This window comes from Ylistrum balloti, unplaced genomic scaffold, assembly GCF_031769215.1.
Source record: "Ylistrum balloti isolate Yb309-2 unplaced genomic scaffold, AGI_CSIRO_Ybal_v1 Utg369662, whole genome shotgun sequence".
In the NCBI taxonomy this organism is placed as follows: Eukaryota; Metazoa; Mollusca; class Bivalvia; order Pectinida; family Pectinidae; genus Ylistrum; species Ylistrum balloti.
In genome coordinates, this window is record NW_026781912.1 from 1,463,341 (window position 1) to 1,483,808 (window position 20,468).

General features: G+C 34.0%; 1 protein-coding gene across 1 annotated transcript; it reads left to right on the forward strand.

Moving 5' to 3' along the window:
* Nucleotides 1–9,323: 9,323 nt before the first annotated feature.
* On the forward strand, nucleotides 9,324–20,421 carry LOC132559399 (peptidyl-prolyl cis-trans isomerase-like 4). The gene is made up of 12 exons (XM_060224014.1): nucleotides 9,324–9,397; nucleotides 11,325–11,392; nucleotides 12,140–12,204; nucleotides 12,837–12,954; nucleotides 13,368–13,510; nucleotides 14,312–14,408; nucleotides 17,419–17,660; nucleotides 18,027–18,093; nucleotides 18,339–18,450; nucleotides 18,723–18,807; nucleotides 19,401–19,533; nucleotides 19,800–20,421. The coding sequence occupies exons 1-12, from the start codon at nucleotides 9,328–9,330 to the stop codon at nucleotides 20,088–20,090; spliced, it is 1,491 nt and encodes a 496-aa protein (XP_060079997.1). The 5' UTR covers nucleotides 9,324–9,327; the 3' UTR covers nucleotides 20,091–20,421.
* The last annotated feature ends 47 nt before the right edge of the window (nucleotides 20,422–20,468 follow it).

Genomic DNA, 20,468 nt, shown 5'->3' on the forward strand with positions numbered 1-20,468 from the left:
TATAGAAAGTATTTAATTTTGTCAAAATTCCGCCTGTAGCATTGTTGGTGAAGGAAAATCAAAAACGGTAGGTCTCAGCCTCCTGGCGCGGGAGGGGAGGGTTAGGATTAGGAGGGGAGAGAAAGGGCGGAACCCAATGGGGTAATAGAGCAAATTCTTAAAATCCTACTCCTCCTGTACGAATGATTGGATTTTGCCCAAATTTGGTCTGCAGCTTTGTGGGTTGAAGGGACATCAAATTTGTGTAAACGGTGGGTCTCGGCACTCTGGGGCCGGAAGGGCGGGCCGTGTAGGGGAACTAGAGCAAATAATCCTGTAGGAATGATAGGATTCTGCCCAAATTTGTTCATAAGTATTCTTGGGCGAATGGAAACAAAGTTTGCGTTAGGATTGGTTCTCAGTTCAAAGGGGCTTTAGGGGCGGGTCCAAAAGGGGAAATTTTGCAGGTGCTTTAAAATCTTATTACTCCTATATGTTTCAATGGATATTTCCGAAATTTCGTCTACAGTATTCTTGGATGAAGGGGACTAGGTTCTGCATAAACGGTGCATCCTGGTCTCCTTGGGAGGGACTGATGGGCGCAATTGGGGAAATACCAGGTGTTCCAAAATAGTAAGCGTCTTCTGCTCCTTGGTCAATCCAAGGATATTGTCCAAATTTGATCCTCTGTTTGACCACAACGGCAGGACCCAATAGGGAAATTATAACAGAAACTGTTTGTCATATTTGTACTTCTTTATTTAACGGCTGAATAGCTAGCTTAGGCAGATGTTGAAATATTAAAAGAATGTCCACAGTACCAATGTTGTTGAAATATGATAAGGAAGATGAATTCCACAAGTGTAGTGTTCTTGTTTATTGGTGTATGTGTCGAGATATGTACTAGAGGGTGCTATCTCTGTCTGTATCTGGAGACCGACTCAGTGTTAAGATACAGAAACGGTTTATATACAATTTCTAACAAGGATGAGTGATCCATAAAATTATGAAGGATCAAAGTAGCCAGACTGAACATGTCTAAGTTGTCAAACATATATAAGATTAATGATGTAATATTGATATCTTTCATACCTGCTTACTTGACATAATTACTGAAGGCAACATGTATTGCTGCCATGTAAACATGTAATCTGTCTATACCCTTTGGGTGTAATGACAATAAGGTTTTTGGATATAACTTCATATCCATATTTTGCTTATATACAAAATACGAGATTTTGTTGATATAATAACCTTAATATTATTTTAGAAATGATATATGATGGTTCACAGATCGTGTTTTCCTTTACACTACACAGTAATTGTCTATGACTTTAAAAGTGTTGTGTGTAATATCATATCGGTACTGGGAACAAATTTTCAGTGTCAATGAATTTCTTACCATATTTTACGGTCAGACATTAATTTATCTGGCAATGGACTTGAATTCGAAGAAGCTTCGGAACTACATGCGATTTCCCACCACTGTTCAGACACCGATCACTACAAACGTAAACAGGACTTACTAGTTTCAACGGCACTTATCATAATAAGATTATATAGGTATACAACTATATAATATAGATTAACACCAACGCCATTACGTCGACTCCGGACAGTAAGAGGTTTTCGAGAGAGACCAGATATGCAGTAATATCTTAAATCAGGTTATATGATGTCCTGGTAGGATACTTGCAGGTGTAAGGTCACTCGAGACAACATTTCTTAATACAATATTCGATTTCGAAGAATTAGTTCTTTTGTAAAAATGATACTTAACTCTGTCAGGAATCAACCATACCACAACGTAATAAAAGTAACGTCGTCATATTTATCTTTATATCATATTTATTTTAACAAGAAACGACGATATCATATTTATCACATCAACAAACTATTCGTCATATTATTCTTAACTGGAAAGGATGTCTTCATGTTTATCTTCACAAGAAACGACGTCGTTATATTTATCTTAACAGGAAACAACGTCATCACATTTATCATACCAGGAAACAACGTCATCATATTTATCATACCAGCAAACAACGTCATCATATTTATCATACCAGCAAACAACGTCATCATATTTATCATACCAGGAAACAACGTCATCATATTCATCATAACAGGAAACGACGTTGCCATATTTACCTTAAGAAGTAACGACATATTCATATTTATCTTAACAGGAAACGACGTCATCATATCTATCTTAACAGGAAACGACGTCGTCATATTTATCTTAATAGGAAACGACGTTGCCATATTTATCTTAAGAAGTAACTACATCATCATATTTATCTTAACAGGAAACGACGTCGTCATATTTATCTTAATAGGAAACGACGTCGTCATATTTATCTTAATAGGAAACGACGTTGCCATATTTATCTTAAGAAGTAACTACATCATCATATTTATCTTAACAGGAAACGACGTCGTCATATTTATCTTAATAGGAAACGACGTCGTCATATTTATCTTAATAGGAAACGACGTTGCCATATTTATCTTAAGAAGTAACGACATCATCATATTTATCTTAAGAAGTAACGACATCATCATATTTATCTTAAGAAGTAACGACATCATTATATTTATCTTAAGAAGTAACGACATCATCATATTTATCTTAACAGGAAACGACGTCGTCATATTTATCTTAATAGGAAACGACGTTGCCATATTTATCTTAAGAAGTAACGACATCATCATATTTATCTTAAGAAGTAACGACATCATCATATTTATCTTAAGCAGTAACGACATCATTATATTTATCTTAAGAAGTAACATCATCATATTTATCTTAACAGGAAACAACGTCATCTTATTTATCTTAAGAAGTAACGACATCATTATATTTATTTTATTCAGCGAATAATCCCGATTAATATCACATACTATGTCGTCACGCTTACATCCGCAGATGACATTGTGACGTCAGAAATGAGACTATAGTTATATGGAGCCGAAATTACAAGTTGTATATGGAGGTAAACTTTTCCTGTCAAATTTGTCAAAATCATGGATACTGTAATACATAACGGTCTGAAATGAAATTCCACTCTCAATGGAATTGTCGCAAATACTTCTTCATTTTACATCGCCGTTTCGTTATGTGATGGAAACTCATGTAAGATCCTATATAAATATACTGTTAAATCATGACCCGATGTGTCATCGGCTATGTCATAAATATCGTCAGACACATGTGTCATAACACTATTGTGACGTCATGAATAGGTCAATATGCATGATGCCATATGATTGTCTTGAAAGTAACAAACATCTTCCACGTCAAAATAAGTCTGTCTTCCTGGGAAATTAATTTGATTGAGAGTTTCGTTTATTTTTCAGAAATACGGGTTATATAATAAATAGAATCTTACACTCGTGCCGATGTTATTTGGAATTTATTTACCCCGTTAAGTTCTATATTACATGGACATGAGTGTACGATCACTTATAGTCACGGAGTGCTAGCTGTAACAATGTTTTAAACCTAAAATATGATATAGTACATATTCCCGTTTTATATAGACGAAATAGCAAGGGTAAATGTATATCATTTCCTGTATTTTCGCTGCAAGTCCCTTAAATTTACAAATTGCATTCATAGGATTATGAGCTCTATTGTTTTCCGGCCATTTTGACATTTTGCCTCCCATCATCTATGACGTAATACGATCCTAAGTAACAAAAAAACATCATTATCGTCCGTTTTATCATATCTTCGTCACAGATAGGTGTACACTCAAAATAACTCTTTACTTCAGACGAGATATACAACTAGTGTTTTGATGGTGTTAAGATATACCACGAGAGTTTTACTAACGTTGAGATATACCACGACAGTTTTATTAACGTTAAGATATACCACGAGAGTTTAACTGACGTTAAGATATATCACGAGAGTTTTCCTAACGTTAAGATATACCACGAGAGTTTTACTGACATTAAGATATACCACGAGACTTTTACTAACGTTAAGATATACCACGAGAGTTTTACTAACGTTAAGATATACCACGAGAGTTTTACTAACGTTGAGTAATACCACGAGAGCTTTACTTACGTTAAGATATATCACGAGAGTTTTATTAACGTTAAGATATACCACGAGAGTTTCACTAATGTAAAGATTTACCAAGAGAGTTTTATTAACGTTAAGATATACCACGAGAGTTTTACTAACGTTAAGATATACCACGATAGTTTTACTAACGTTATGATATACCACGAGAGTTTTATTAATGTAAAGATTTACCACGAAAGTTTTATTAACGTTAAGATATACCACAAGAGCTTTACTAATGTTAAGATATACCACGAGAGTTTTACTAACGTTAAGATATACCACGAGAGTTTTACTAACATGAAGATATACCACGACAGTTTTACTAACGTTAAGATATACCACGAGAGTTTTCCTTACGTTATATGATATACCACGACAGTTTTATTAACGTTACGATATACCACGAGAGTTTTACTAACGTTGAGATATACCACGACAGTTTTACTGACGTTATGATATACCACAAGAGCTTTACTAATGTTAAGATATACCACGAGAGTTTTACTAACGTTAACATATACCACGAGAGTTTTATCAACGTTAAGATATACCAAGAGAGTTTTATTAACGTTAAGATATACCACGAGAGTTTTACTAACGTTAAGATATACCACGAGAGTTTTACTAACGTTAAGATATATCACGAGAGTTTTACTTACGTTAAGATATACCACGAGAGTTTTACTAACGTTAAGATATACCAAGAGAGTTTTATTAACGTTAAGATATACCACGAGAGCTTTACTAACGTTAAGATACACCACGAGAGTTTTACTAACGTTAAGATATATCACGAGAGTTTTACTTACGTTAAGATATACCAAGAGAGTTTTACTAACGTTAAGATATATCACGAGAGTTTTACTTACGTTAAGATATACCACGACAGTTTTACTAACGTTAACATATACCAAGAGAGTTTTATTAACGTTAAGATATACCACGAGAGTTTTACTAACGTTAAGATATACCAAGAGAGTTTTACTAACGTTAAGATATATCACGAGAGTTTTACTTACGTTAAGATATACCACGATAGTTTTACTAACGTTATGATATACCACGAGAGTTTTATTAATGTAAAGATTTACCACGAAATTTTTATTAACGTTAAGATATACCACAAGAGCTTTACTAATGTTAAGATATACCACGAGAGTTTTACTAACGTTAAGATATACCACGAGAGTTTTACTAACATGAAGATATACCACGACAGTTTTACTAACGTTAAGATATACCACGAGAGTTTTCCTTACGTTATATGATATACCACGACAGTTTTATTAACGTTACGATATACCACGAGAGTTTTAATAACGTTGAGATATACCACGACAGTTTTACTGACGTTATGATATACCACAAGAGCTTTACTAATGTTAAGATATACCACGAGAGTTTTACTAACGTTAAGATATACCACGAGAGTTTTATCAACGTTAAGATATACCAAGAGAGTTTTATTAACGTTAAGATATACCACGAGAGTTTTACTAACGTTAAGATATACCACGAGAGTTTTACTAACGTTAAGATATATCACGAGAGTTTTACTTACGTTAAGATATACCACGAGAGTTTTACTAACGTTAAGATATACCAAGAGAGTTTTATTAACGTTAAGATATACCACGAGAGCTTTACTAACGTTAAGATACACCACGAGAGTTTTACTAACGTTAAGATATACCAAGAGAGTTTTACTAACGTTAAGATATATCACGACAGTTTTACTTACGTTAAGATATACCACGACAGTTTTACTAACGTTAACATATACCACGAGAGTTTTATTAACGTTAAGATATACCACGAGAGTTTTACTAACGTTAAGATATACCAAGAGAGTTTTACTAACGTTAAGATATATCACGAGAGTTTTACTTACGTTAAGATATACCACGACAGTTTTACTAACGTTAAGATATACCAAGAGAGTTTTATTAACGTTAAGATATACCACGAGAGTTTTACTAACGTTAAGATATACCACGAGAGTTTTTATGGCGTTAACGTTGCTACATGGTGTGTGAGAATGTGCATGGTTTGTATTATAGAATGTACATTATATTGCTCGTAGGCTATTTTGATGTTCTCATTTTTCACCCTTTTCTCGCCGCTTGATGACGACCTATATAGATAAACCGAAGTCTCATTAAAAGATTTTTTTCTGAATGTCCTTTATATCGTCACATAACATTTCACGATGTTATCCACCTTTATTTGTTGTCATTATGTAACATAAATCTTGTGTGACCTAGGATACCGACTACACGTGATTACAGCATTATCAACATCCACATCCACGTAATGTTTTCATGTTACGAAATATTTATCATTCTTTAAGAACATACATTAATTATCGTCCACTAATCAGTATAGACATAGAGCGATCACCGAGCGGGCGACAGGTATACCCCACACTTGGCAAAGATTGTTACATCACATATTGCGCATATAAGCTGACAAGATTTGTTATAATGATAATAATAAATTTTATTTTCTGATGATGTGTAAAACCTGTAAACAAGTTCGTTACATGATAATATACATGTATTCTAAAATTAACAATACTTATATGTATTTGGATATAGAATACATGACTGTACTTAGAACACAAGAACAGGAATAAAGCTATATACAATTGTGAATTGTCACAGAAAACGAAAATATATGTATCATGCTTACAGTAGTTAGAATAAACAGCCGGAGCATCGTAAACATACAAGATTACATTGCAAAAATATACTTATATAGATTTTCAGAATACATGCAAATACGATGTACATTAAAATGGTTTTGTATTCGAAAAGTCATCCTCGATGCTCTAGGTATTACGCTCACTTTCGTTCTCTGCATTCCTGGCAAAATTGAATATACAGGTGAAGTAGTGTGATTGGTCTAGAGCAAGTTTCAGGAGGAAGAAAAGAGCAAACAGGTTGATACGCTCCTTTACCGATATCAAAGGAACGACACACAACAGAAAAATCAGTACATCATACTGTTAAGCGACCTCCAGATTACAGTTACAACGTTTTGTTTCTTTTTCAATCTAAAAATGAGCCTCAGTGAATACAAACATAATGTATGTATTGGTGAACAATCCGACAAGTAGGAATGAATCGTCAATGACAAGGAATTTTAGGTCATCTCAGACTAAAGTCTCATGGTGACCAACTGCGATCATTTTTGTCCGGCGTCGTGTGTCGACATTTTTTACTTCTCAAAAACCATGGAACCGATTTCATCGAAATTTTGAAGAAATATTCCTTGGTCTAAGATGAACCAAAATGGTGAATCACATGGTCCCCGCCCCTGACTCAAATTTCAAAAAGCTTTTCTCAATACCCAGGTATTGTAGAATAAAAGGATCTTCAAGAATGGAAGTGTCTTCAGGTGCTTTGCCAAAATTATGAATTTCATGCCCAAGGGTGTCACTTTTTACCATGGGAGGAGGGGAAATGTTATTATAGTTTATATAGGAAAAATGGATTTTTTGAGCATAATTTGTTTAATTTCTTCTGGAAACATTTCAAACTTGGTTAGAATCATGAGTGAAGGATGACGACTTGATGGTATGACCATATCACCTGTTCAGATCATTTACGTACAAAGACACAGGTTCCTGACACAAACATTTATATCACATCTAATATTTGCATTTAACTGCATTAATTGATTAACAAATGCAAACATACGAAACACAACTCAATCTATAAAAATGCCATTAAATACAGTGCTGTTACACGCTGGCATAAAAAGTTTTCCCCATTTTTGTTGATACATCGATCAATGCAGAAGCAGAAAATGCACTTCCTGGTTTCACGCAGGTGATGTCAGAATTATGTTCTATAAAGCTTATTACGCAGACCTGTTAGAAGAACGCCATAATGTTGGCTCTGATCAGTGGTGGGGGGCTTAAAATTAACTTCCTGCTTTAAACAGAACTTATAAGAATTAGACGAACGTCATTACGTTGGTGTTGATCACCGATGGTCTGAGGATTAAAATCCGTTGATAAGAACTGTTGGTGCGAAAACAGACACTATCTGACAGATCTAGGTCACTCAAGACAAAGAAAAATCTCCTGCTGCGACGCGGAACCATTTTCAGTCATTTTTCTTCGAATGGGATGGTAAATGGGGTCAGCACTGTCAAAGGAGTTCGTAGAAATCACATAACATGACGAAAAAGTAGATAATAATTTTGGGCTACCAGTAACTTCTGCGGTAAAATTTACTGCAATAATTTCGGAAACCTAAGTCGTTTTCATATGTTTTGTTTACTTTCAATGTATCCTCTATTTACATAACGATAAATGTAGTCGACATTGCTAGTATAGACTTGCACTTTGATGATGCGAAAAGTTACTTAGACACTCATAAGACCATAGCTGTTGATAGAATATTATCAAGCAATGTACATGTACATAAAATGTAGCAGAGACTAATTTTTTGTCATGACAAAAAACGTTCTTGAGGCCGAGAAATTTCGTACGGAACTGATGTATGAAATATGTTAATTGCCAAAGTGATATAAAACAGTTAAAAGGTTTATTTATCCAGAAATCTTGGACTAGGGACCACATCATTGATTTTTTTAAAAAAGTTTTTTTTTCATCGGACACGCATATTCTAGAATAGGTTACTCTTCGAGAGTAGAAAATTTTTAAAGTGCGTGTTTTTTCTTCCTTTTTTTCTCTCAAATTGCCAAATTTCGTATTTCACATATCTTGACACTTCTTTTTCCCTATTACCTATATTAAAGGACATGTATATCTATGAATATTTCATGACAGATATTTTGACTGAGGAGCGTTTCAAGATTATTCTTCCCAAGGGAAGGTGCCAAAATTTACTGGATTTTTCCCGTTACAACAGTATAAAAAGTAAGATGAAATAATTAGTTGGTCCCATGTCTGGAGTGAAGATCATATATAACATTATCTCAACACAAGTTTAGAATATACGAATCTGACAGAAAACTCTTCGTTCCCGTGGAAACGGGACAGATATTTTATTTCATTACTGAAGAAAATGTCCATATTTTAAAGGCGAACTACAACAGCACTGTGCTAAAACACATTTTGTTATTGTTGGGAATAAATCAGTAGTTTGAGTTCCGAAGATCGACTGATCCATTTCTCCAAAATTGCTATCAAATTCAATTCCGTGTTGAAGCTTGTGTCCGGCTCCAACTTTGATTTTAGAAGGTTCCCTCTACTTTTCTATCTCCCTGTAACGAGAGTTTCAGAAACCGGGAAAATGGCTGTAGTGTTGGAAACATCTCTCGGAGATATAACAATTGATTTGTTTGTCGACGAAAGACCAATATGTATGTCATCTTGTTCTCCTCCTTAAAATGTAGATACGTGTTCGCTAAAATGTCATTACTAAAGTCAAAATATGTATTTGTTAAAACTAGATTAGTATTGGCTTAGTTTACGTATCGGTCATGGGTGATTGGCATTATTAATATTATGGCATTTTTATGAGTTAAAATTTGTTAAATGAAATCATTAAAAACATTCCGGGAAATGATGACAACACAAATATTCTGTCATGTTTTTAAATAATGAAAAATATTGCTGAAATTAACATTTTTGATAAATAAGTGACCGAGATTGATGAGAAAGTTATTGAACTTTTATAAAATGAAGAGAAATATTCAAGATTATGACATATTTATTTTTATAAATGAACAGAACGTGGGCGTCGTTCCATTTTGGCTTGGCATTGGTGAATCTAGCACGTCTTGCTGTGTTTTATTTATAGACACGTGCGCCACTGTCATGAAACCAAAGCGTGATATGAAAGCTAAAGGTATCTGTGAAATCGTCCCAAATACCAAGAAAATTACAGGATCCAAAATCTTTGTAGAAAAGTTTTACCATTCTCTTCAAAAAGTATTCAAATTTGGGTAGCATCAGGTAAGGCTATAGAAATGGCTAGGTAGACATTTCCCTGTCCAATTGAAACATGCACTAATCTCTCTAATAGGTACTGGAAAGTACTTGAAACTATTAGGCACTGGAGCACCAGTAAATATCTCAAAGATTTTGCATGAGGAGGAATATTGGAACATATTTTTTCCAATTATGTTTTTTCATATTCTAGGTTTTGCAGATCATAGTAACATATACATTACCTATATATGTTTTATTTTTCCAATGAGCAGTTAATGAACAGGATTGTCCAAGTATTAACCAAGTTATGAGCTGACAAATTCGGAAATAAAGGTAGAAATGGTTAGGTAGATATTTCCCTGTCCGGTTGAAACAAGCACTGATCTCTAACGAGTACCTCATTTACTATGCTCAAGTTGCAAAATATACGCTTGTGGCAGTATACATTAATTATGAACTTGTCCACACATCATGTCCTTTGATGTTGTCATGTCCCATATGCTACAGAATTTCCACATTTGCATCACTGCGTTCACTTTCTTAACACCATGTTTTCTTTTATGTCATCGATCGATGGCGTATGCCATACTCTGTCTCAGCCCGGATCCCACACCCAGTTTACGATTATGATAAGTAATTCATATCTCAGAACAAAAAGTCAAATAAATTTTAAATTTTAATTATAAATCTATTTCAGTATTTAAAAAAGTCTTACCCTTTGAATAAATTCATTACAATTTACATTTGAGTGCTGCATTCAAATTTTCACCCCCTCAAAAATGCAAACTCACCAATATAAACAGCATACATCCCTGAAATAAATAAATTGTGATGAATTAATTCAAAGTGTAACATGATGTTTCCTTGCAAAAAATTAAAACCAGCAGTAATTGTGAATTGTGTGATTGAAGCAAGTAAGATATTAGATGTTTTAATAATGAATTAAGGAAATTACCATTGGAACACATGGATAAAGGGATGCAAACACAAATGTACTAAAAACTAACAAAATGATATTGTGCTATAAGAAGGTTCTACAATAGAAATGCCATGTTTGTTTTATGTATTGAGATCAGAGGTTGATCAGAGGGAATCTAGAGGAACATCAAAAATCAGGAAAAATTCAAAGAGATCTGACTTTTGTGGACTTTTACTACATTATGACTCGATGAATCTTATTTTTAGATCATGACTATAATGTTTAATTCAGTTTTGTTATCATTAGCATGTGAGTAAACAAGTGATGGTACATTGTATTGTTAAGGTTAAAAAATCAGCATTAAACAATGAATGCAATTGAGGTTTTGAATAGTGTCAAAAATTACCAACACAAATAGTAATTGTCCCTTGTTTCAGGTTGCAAGAATTTTCTGAAGCTGTGTAAAGTGAAATACTACAATTTCTCCCTCTTCCATTCTGTCCAGGTAAGTAATTCTTCTATATGGTTATAAAGCTCCATTAATGGAAATGTTTACACTCTGATGTGCTAAATTGATATACAGTTCAATAAATTAATGTATGATAAAAAAAGGTACCAGTAGATATGGATGGTTTATTGCTGGTCCAAGGGCAGATAACTCTGTGACAGCCTGCTCTGTTATATAAGCATATGCTATGTCATGAATGTAATCACCAATGATTTGTTAACTATGCCCTGTGTGGGCTTTATCTGACAGACAAATAAAAGTCTTGTAAAGACCATGTCAGTCATGTATAACATGATATTAGGTAAATAACATGTCTCTTAGAAAATCCACTCTTTGTACAGTCCCTTATTACAAAATACTTTCAATCATTATTAAATTACAATAATGTATGTGTATAATTATAGTGATCAAATTAAGAAAAGAATGAAATTCACTCCACTGCCACTGAAAGCCACTGGAAATAAATTATCAATATAAACTGTTAATATAATTATGGTACAAATAGAGATTATTTTGTCCTGTTTTACAGCTTTATTTGGGTTTTTACCCATAACTACTTTTCCATTAAATGCAGACACAGATAGATAAGTTGGAAAAATCACTGATAAATCACAGTTGCCACCTCAGATTATTTTTATTTGCATATTTCAAGGGTCTATCTTTGTTTTTGTAACAATTCCTGTATTGGTGTGTCTAATTCCAAGAGAGCTGGAATTCATTGTCATTGTATGTTGGTACTTTCAGAGAAATTTAGTTGCCCAAACAGGAGACCCTTCTGGAACTGGCAGAGGAGGAGAATCAGTGAATGGGTTAGTGACAGTTCTGCAATCTACATTGGATCAAGCTGTTTATTGAAGGATGAGAGTTTCACTATTTATATTAATTATACTATAGAGAATTAATTAGAGAAAATGCAAGGGAAAAGTTCTGATTCAGTCAAAAATGGCATGGGTAACTAGATTTGTGTTAAGGTGATAACATTTCACTAATGAGACTAGAGCTTGTGTTCTATCATTTCTCATGTCAGTGCTCTTCAGTGTTTATAGATTTGTGTCTTATAATATTTTGAGAAGGGCATATAGCACAGGCCAGTTATGTGAATAAAATTTGTCAATGTTTGGGACATGTATCATATAAATCATCAATGTTGTTTCATTGAATGTATATCCTATTGAATTAGAAAGAGAAGATACTTATACTAATATTGTCAGTTTTCTTAAATGTTTGGTAAGTGGTGAAGGTGATATGTATGCATAGCATTGAAGAATGTGGTCTATATTTAGATTGTTGACTAAGGTATGGTTAATATATTGTCTCCTAGGATCATCAGAACTTTTGTGTGAATGTATTCATGGAAAGATGGTATCTTATAAAACTAATCAGTAAGATAAAGGCTATTTCTAGTTATGTAGGGTAAGATTCCTTCATCTTTTATTATCAGGTTACTGTATGGGGAACAGGCACGTTACTTTGACATGGAGAATGTGCCGAGGATGAAGCACAAAAAGGCTGGCACTGTCTCCATGGTAAACAATGGAGGCAATATGCATGGTTCCCAGGTACAGTATTATGTAAACATGTATTACTCGATAACTGAAAGAGCATTGCAAAATAGAAAGCATTTACCCATTAACAGATAACAGAAATTCAGCAAATTACAGAAATAAAGCGATTGAGGCTTGAAGGCATGAATGAAAAAAACTTCTCCTTTTTTTGTTGTTTTTTTGTTCGTTGACTTTTTTTTGGTTTTTTTTCCTCACCACCTGCTTTTGTTTAACAATGGATAATTTTCAGTAGCTCTCTCTGCTATATCTGATGCATTCAACTATGTAAACTTCAGCGTCTACCACATGGCAAACTTTAAAGTTCGTTAGATACCTGAAGGAATGTTACATTAAACTGTGGTGATGGAGTATAGAGTTTTCTTGTTATATTATTACTAATTGTTTACATGTATCAATGTTTCTTACAGTTTTTCCTGACCCTAGGAGAAGATCTGGATTACCTAGATGGGAAGCACACTGTGTTTGGAGAAGTGTCCGAGGGAATGGATGTACTTATGAAGATTAATGAAGCTTACTGTGATGAAGACCATCGACCATACCAGGATATTAGGTCAGACCATACATTAGTAATTACACCTCTGGCAGATTGTTCTGGTATCCTTCTTTTCCATTCTCAATCAATTATGATCACCACTCTAGTGTGTCGAAAGGGATTGGAATACATTCTATATTGAAAGATATTTTGAGGTCATTTTTCAGGATGCATAGTTTAAGGCTTAGGGACCAGTAGGGTTTATAGAAATTTATTTATTACTTGTATGCATCACAGCTGGGGCACTCATTTAGTCTAGTCTCAAATTACATCTGTATGGGTTTACTGTGATAACCAGTTGAAGACCAGGCTATTTTCACAACATATCATATCCTATGGTTGAATCATATTTTAATCAAACAATTGCAGAGAGAAGTCTGATTTTACAACTCATTATTTTCTGTCTGCAACTTGATTTAATATATTAGATTTGATATTTAGTGTGTAGCATCCATGATACTCCAGGGGTTACAATCACTTTTGCTCTCTGTACCCCTGGAATATGTCATGATGAAATTGAAGACACAAGGGAATAAATTGAATGGTTTCAGTAGTAAAAAATTACCAACCAAAGGCTGATACACCCCTTTTGAAGATTACGTAGGAGTGACACCCATTTTACCCAACAATATACTGTTATGCCACCTCAAGATTTGTTTGATGTACATCAAAGCATCAAGCTAATCTTTTTGTCCTGTCCACAAGATATCACACATGGAACCTTTTGACATGTTCTAGCAGTGCAGAGAGTGAAAGTGATTGTAACCCCTGGAGTATTACAGTTGAGAGATATTTATTCCATGGTTTGATTTTCTGTAGGATCTACCACACTGTGATTCTAGATGATCCGTATGATGATCCTTCAGGATTAGAAGTCCCTGACCGATCACCAGAACCAACAGAGGAACAGCTGAAGGTATGACTAGGATCATAGACTAGATTGACTGGTATTGTCTCGATTTTTTTCTACTTTATGGAGGCCAAAAACAAGTAAAAGGTTTGGATACACATATAACCTTCATAAGAAATAATACTTTTTACTAAAGGCGTAGAGTTATCATATTTGGCTGGAAGGTTCCTTTGATGAAGCCCAACAAAGTTTGCAAAAAGAAATGACCTTGACTGATATTCAAGGTCACAGAGGTCAAATGTGTTAAAACTTTTAAACGACTTCTTCCAAAATACCAGAAGGCCTAGAATCATTATATTTGGCTGGAAGGTTTCTTTGATGAAGCCCAACAAAGTTTGCGAAAAAAATAACCTTTGACCCATGTTCAAGGTCACGGAGGTCAAATGTGTTAAAAAAATTTAAGCGACTTCAAAATACCCGAAGGCCTAGAATCATTTTATTAGGCTACTATGTTCCTCTTATGGTGTCCTACAAAGTTTGCTAAAAGAAATTACCTTGACCAATCTTCAAGGTCACAGGAGTCAAATGTGTTAAAACGTTTAAACAATTTCTTCTGAAATATCGAAAAGCCTAGAATCATTATATTTGGCCGTATGTTCCTTTTATGAAGTCCAAGAAAGTAAAAGAAATGGTCACAGGGGTCAAAAGTGTTAAACGTGGAACATATGCACAGATGTAGTAATGTTGGTCATAAAGACCCAGGTGAGCAGTACAAGCCCTCTGGACCTCTTGTTTTTAGTAATTGTTGTTGTTGACATAGAAACTTGGAACTAAGTATGGTTAGATGCAGAGAAAGAGTGTCTATAGAAAAGACTCTAACAAGTGGACCTGGCTTTTCCCTACAAACTCAACAACACAAATCTTCTTCTGCCTATGTTATTAAATGTTTTAACATTATACCACGATATGTTTTCATGGTTGGTATAGTTGATAACATTATGACAAGATAAATCAATAAAAGGGAAAGTGTATAATCAGCCATATCAATGAGTATTTCGGACATTTTCCAGTACTTATTTCTACACTTCTTGACCTGCACTTTCCATGGTACATGAAACTCAATTTTTCACATAATTATGAACAAGGGGAGGCTACTCCAAAAAATGAAATAATTTCAATTTTCATCTTTTTCTTGATGATTTATGCTAGATTGTCTTCATACTTAAAGTATTAAATGCTCCCAATTGTAGGCGGTAAACATTACATCCACCCTTTAATGAAACCTGATAAGTTTTACTTGACCTTCGTTAATACTTTTTCTAATGTCATATATTGATCTATGGTACTGAAGTAGCAAACTAGATCTGAAATGGGAACAGCGCTCAAACATTTATTTTATTTTCTGTTCTCCTTCCACAATGCGACTGATTTGTCCACTCATGATGTATGATTGCTATGGGATGTTGATACTTTTCTACCTCTGATAAGAAAAGCTCTCTTATTGTAAGTTACCATCTGATATGATATATGTTGTTACAATTTAGATAGAAGTTTGAAATGTTTTTTCAAGTATTTCTTGTGGTAAGTCCTAACAGTGAAGAAAAAAAGAGGTGAGAAGTCCTGATAGAGGCAATGCAACCTGTATTACATTCAACTGTTTCTGTTTTGTGGTTATATTGTCCATGTTTTGAAATCTACGATGGAGAATTCTGTAAGTCGCCCTAGTGTAGAACCTAGTTACTGCCCTCAGTGACATTTGATTACATGTACGGTCACTGATTTGTGAATTCATTTTTACTGATAGTAGAAGATGACATAATAAACATGTAAATGTGGATTTCAGCTGTTTTAGCTTTTTACAACTTCTTGAGAAGTTCTGAAATGATTGAAATTCTTACATTCCAGATCTTTATCCCTCGTTGTTTATTATGTATTTTGAGATTGATTAAAACATTGTGTTGATATGGAATGTATTATGTTTTGTTAATACTGGTTAACAGGCAGCCTTCATCTACTTTGATGTTTATAATTTGTTTTATTTCCTTAAATTTTTTGCATCGAGAATTACTGGCTATATAGTTCATAAGTGTCTAGGTATGATATGTATGTTTTTCTTTGTTCCTAGATGTGCACACATTGATCCCAAGATTTGTGTATATGATTTTGTAACCAATATCAAAGAAAAGAAAGATTACACAATTATGTTGCAAATATCTCTCTAGAACCTGTTGTTTAACCTACTTGGCATTGGTGTAACACATCATCCATCTCTAAACTTGTTCCACTTGAACATCCCCTAGTCAATGACCATTTTCCTGATAGCTTAAATCAACCAAAGTTTCAACATTTGAATTCCAAATGTATGTTTATTTAGACCTACCTACTCTAGCCAAGCAAATAGGTTAAAGTTCAAGGTCACGTTTTGAAATTCAGTCTCACCCATTGTCATCAATGCATGTCAACAGTGTCATCAGTCATGGTGATACTGGTCATGTATAGAAAATACCTTTCCTTGTAATTTCAAGTTGGAGGATAGATTATATATAGACTTCATAAAGTGAAATTCTGATAACCACTGGCTTTATTCCCTTGTTTCAATACATCTTGCCCAGCCTCCTTGAGTGCTTGTGGCACTTTGATTTTAGGATAATTACATTTATCTAGTCATTCTTCTAATCAGCTTTGAGGCCGAGTGTGTTTTAAAGCATTGTAACTTCTGTTTGTTGGTATGAAAGGGTTTTATGTTTAGCGCAGGTTCATCTTTTGTCAGATCTTTCTACAATTCAATTATACAGATATAAGTGTGTTTTAAAGCATTGTAACTTCTGTTTGTTGGTATGAAAGGGTTTTATGTTTAGCGCAGGTTCATCTTTTGTCAGATCTTTCTACAATTCAATTATACAGATATAAGTGTGTTTTAAAGCATTGTAACTTCTGTTTGTTGGTATGAAAGGGTTTTATGTTTAGCGCAGGTTCATCTTTTGTCAGATCTTTCTACAATTCAGTTATACAGATATAAGTGTGTTTTTGTGCAGTTTTTAACATAGATTGTGATACATTATGTTATTTATTGTAGAGTTTGCGCATTGGGGCAGACGAGGAAATTGATGACTTTAAGGGAATGGAAGAGGACAAGGTGAAAGAGATCATGGAGCGTAAAGAAGCCAAAGCTAACGCTCAACTGCTGGAGGTCATTGGAGATCTTCCAGACGCAGACGTCAAACCCCCCGACAATGTCCTTTTTGTCTGTAAACTTAACCCTGTCACCACTGAGGAAGATCTTGAAATCATTTTCTCCAGATTTGGACCAGTAGAGAGGTATTGGAAAAGATTTCTTAAAGTTCTCAAAAATTAATATTATTTCATTAAATGTTGACTTAAAAATTGTCATCCCTGGCTATGAACTTGTTCAATAGAATGTTAAAAGAATCAACAAGCATTAGGTTAGTAGATTTTCTTTTGTTTAAACAAGTGATTTTTCACAGTGTTTTAAAATAGAAATTCTACTATCTGAGTGTTGACTTGTACTCAGAATACAAAGTTTAAACCCTTTTTTTGTTTCATAATTTACCAACTCAAACATGCATTTTCCTATTTCAAATATTCACAATTATGTAAAACCAACTTTCTACATGTATTCTTTAATTTGGTTTAAATTATCCAATAAATCTTTTCTGTTTCTAGCTGTGAAGTGATTAAGGATCAGAAGACAGGAGAATCACTACAATATGCCTTTGTAGAGTTTGAGAAGGTATTTTAGAATTTTTATTGTGGTAACTCTTACTGCTATTGATTCTGTAATATATGTTGGAGGCTGTGACATCCAAGGACATTGGATATTTCCTTCTTTAATCCTTGCTATTACTGGAAAATGAAATATGAATGCATGTCTTTAAGTATTTCAGAGCTTGAGCAATATGTATGTAGTAAAGAATGCTGTTCTTAACAACAATTTAGATAAAAACTTCCTAATATCTGTTTCTGCTTTCATGTTAGGAGGATGACTGTGAACGTGCATACTTCAAGATGGATAACGTCCTCATAGATGATCGTCGTATACATGTAGACTTCAGTCAGTCTGTGGCAAAGGTCAAATGGAAAGGCAAAGGTCAGTGAAGGTCATGTCAGAGGTCAACCAGAAAATTCAATTTCTGTTCCGATAAAATGAATTCTCTTGATCTGTTTTTTCCAACTATACATTTATCACAGAATTCTTTGCAAAACTTCAATGTTTTTAACAAATCACTCATTATTGATCAGCTGTTTTAACACTATATGTATTCTGTTTACCATTGTCATTGTAAATGGTGATTGATATGCTTTATTGGATGAATTCAATTCAAAACATTACATGGTATAATGTTTCCCTATTTTACACAGGTAAAGGAGTGGAGAAGATTGGAGACAAAGATGATGAAAAAGGGCCAGGTTATGTTCTTAAGGATAGAAGTCGTAAGCAGGATCCGTATCCTTTTCAATGAAAATACTGCACATAATGAATGGTTTATCACATATTGAGATTTTTAAAACTCCAAAAGCATTGTGTCATCTGAAATGAAAAGTGGTTATGCACTCGCCTTTCACCTTGCAGTCCGGGGTTGAAAAGGTAAGGGTCACCTGCCCACGTGGGTTTTCCACGGGTACTCCGGTTTCCTTCCACAACAAGACCATTCATACACTTACATTCGGACCGACAAGAGTGATTAGTATAAGTTGAAATAATTTGTTTTGCAATTGTAGGAAAATAAGTAAAGTTTAAAGAGGAAAAAGAAAAGTAATGAAAATAGTTTGGTTTCTACATGTAAATTTCTCTTAGATTGCTTCAAGGTCACAACATGATTTTAATTTGATGTAAAATAACTAGAATAACATCTTAGTTATAATCTTATCATTGTTTTTGGTCTCACTGACTGCTATTGATTTGAAACAAACAAGAAAATAGATATATATTCAGCCCCAAAAGCTGATCACCCAAACCTTTTCCTAGGGCATGAGTTATCTCCCCTTGATAAGTACTCTCCTATGATGTATCATTATTAACCTTAACTAGAATACCAGTAAATATGACCTGGTGTTTGGAGATAATGAAGAAGAGGAGCCAAGTAGGAAAAACAAGAAAAAGAAGAAACACAAGCAAAAAGATGAGCGAAACTACAGTGATGAAGATGACAACTTCTCATCCAAAAAACAGGTATACAGTTGGATAACATATTTTTTGTTTAATTTTTGTGTATAATAGATTGAACACAAAGGTATTTGGGTCAATGGATTTAAGTTTTAGTAATAAGCAAACTGTGAATCAATATTCTGTATAAAAATTCTGGGTAAATAATTTTTTTAGGTTTTTTTTTTTTTGTATTTCTTAGATCAAAATTCTCGTTTTAAATAACAAAATCCTATCAGTACTAAGACTGTTGTGTATAGCTTTTAGATAAGATTTCTATATTTTTTGTTTAGAAAAAACACAAGAAACAGCGGCATGCTAGTAGATCTCGCTCCCGAAGTCCAACAGAGAAGAAACGTAAAGTGTACAGGTCTCGCTCCCAAAGTCCAACAGAGGGTAAACATAGAAGTTACAGATCCCCAGATAGAGGAAGAGGAGACAGATATGGGGACAGACGAGACAGGTCACCCAAGAGAGACAAACATCGGGAAAGATCACCAGACAGACATAGAGACAGATCACCAGACAGACATCGAGAGAGACACTCGGACTCGCGTTACAGATCAGACAAACACAGAAGATGACATCACCTTGCTTTGTATGGTGTGAAAATTCTGTCATCATTGGTGATGCTTAACTGCTGCTAATGATGTTGCTCAGGGAATGGGATGTTCAGAGAGAAAAAGCATTATAGAGTACAAGGTTTTAAGGTGATTTCACAGGGAAAGAAAACCTTTTATAGACCTTGGAATAAGTGCCTAGGATTCACAAATGTAGCATTTGTCTACTGTCTTAAGAACTTCTGTGACAATAAATATCATTTTTAAACAAAAAGAACCTTATACTTCACATGTTGATCAACTATTGTTTTCCAAAAAGGCCATATTTTTGCAATAAAATACTTTTGGAATTATATTTTATGCGGTTGATTGTTATTGAAAACATTGGTTATAGAAAGCACT

Bases quoted from the DNA above. Each gene is read 5' to 3' on its own strand.
- LOC132559399 (XM_060224014.1), top strand. From the start codon at position 9,328: ATGGCTGTAGTGTTGGAAACATCTCTCGGAGATATAACAATTGATTTG. The intron at 18,808-19,400 runs GTATCCTTTTCA...CTAGAATACCAG, and splicing joins AGAAGTCGTAAGCAGGATCC to TAAATATGACCTGGTGTTTG. The intron at 19,534-19,799 runs GTATACAGTTGG...TTTTTTGTTTAG, and splicing joins ACTTCTCATCCAAAAAACAG to AAAAAACACAAGAAACAGCG.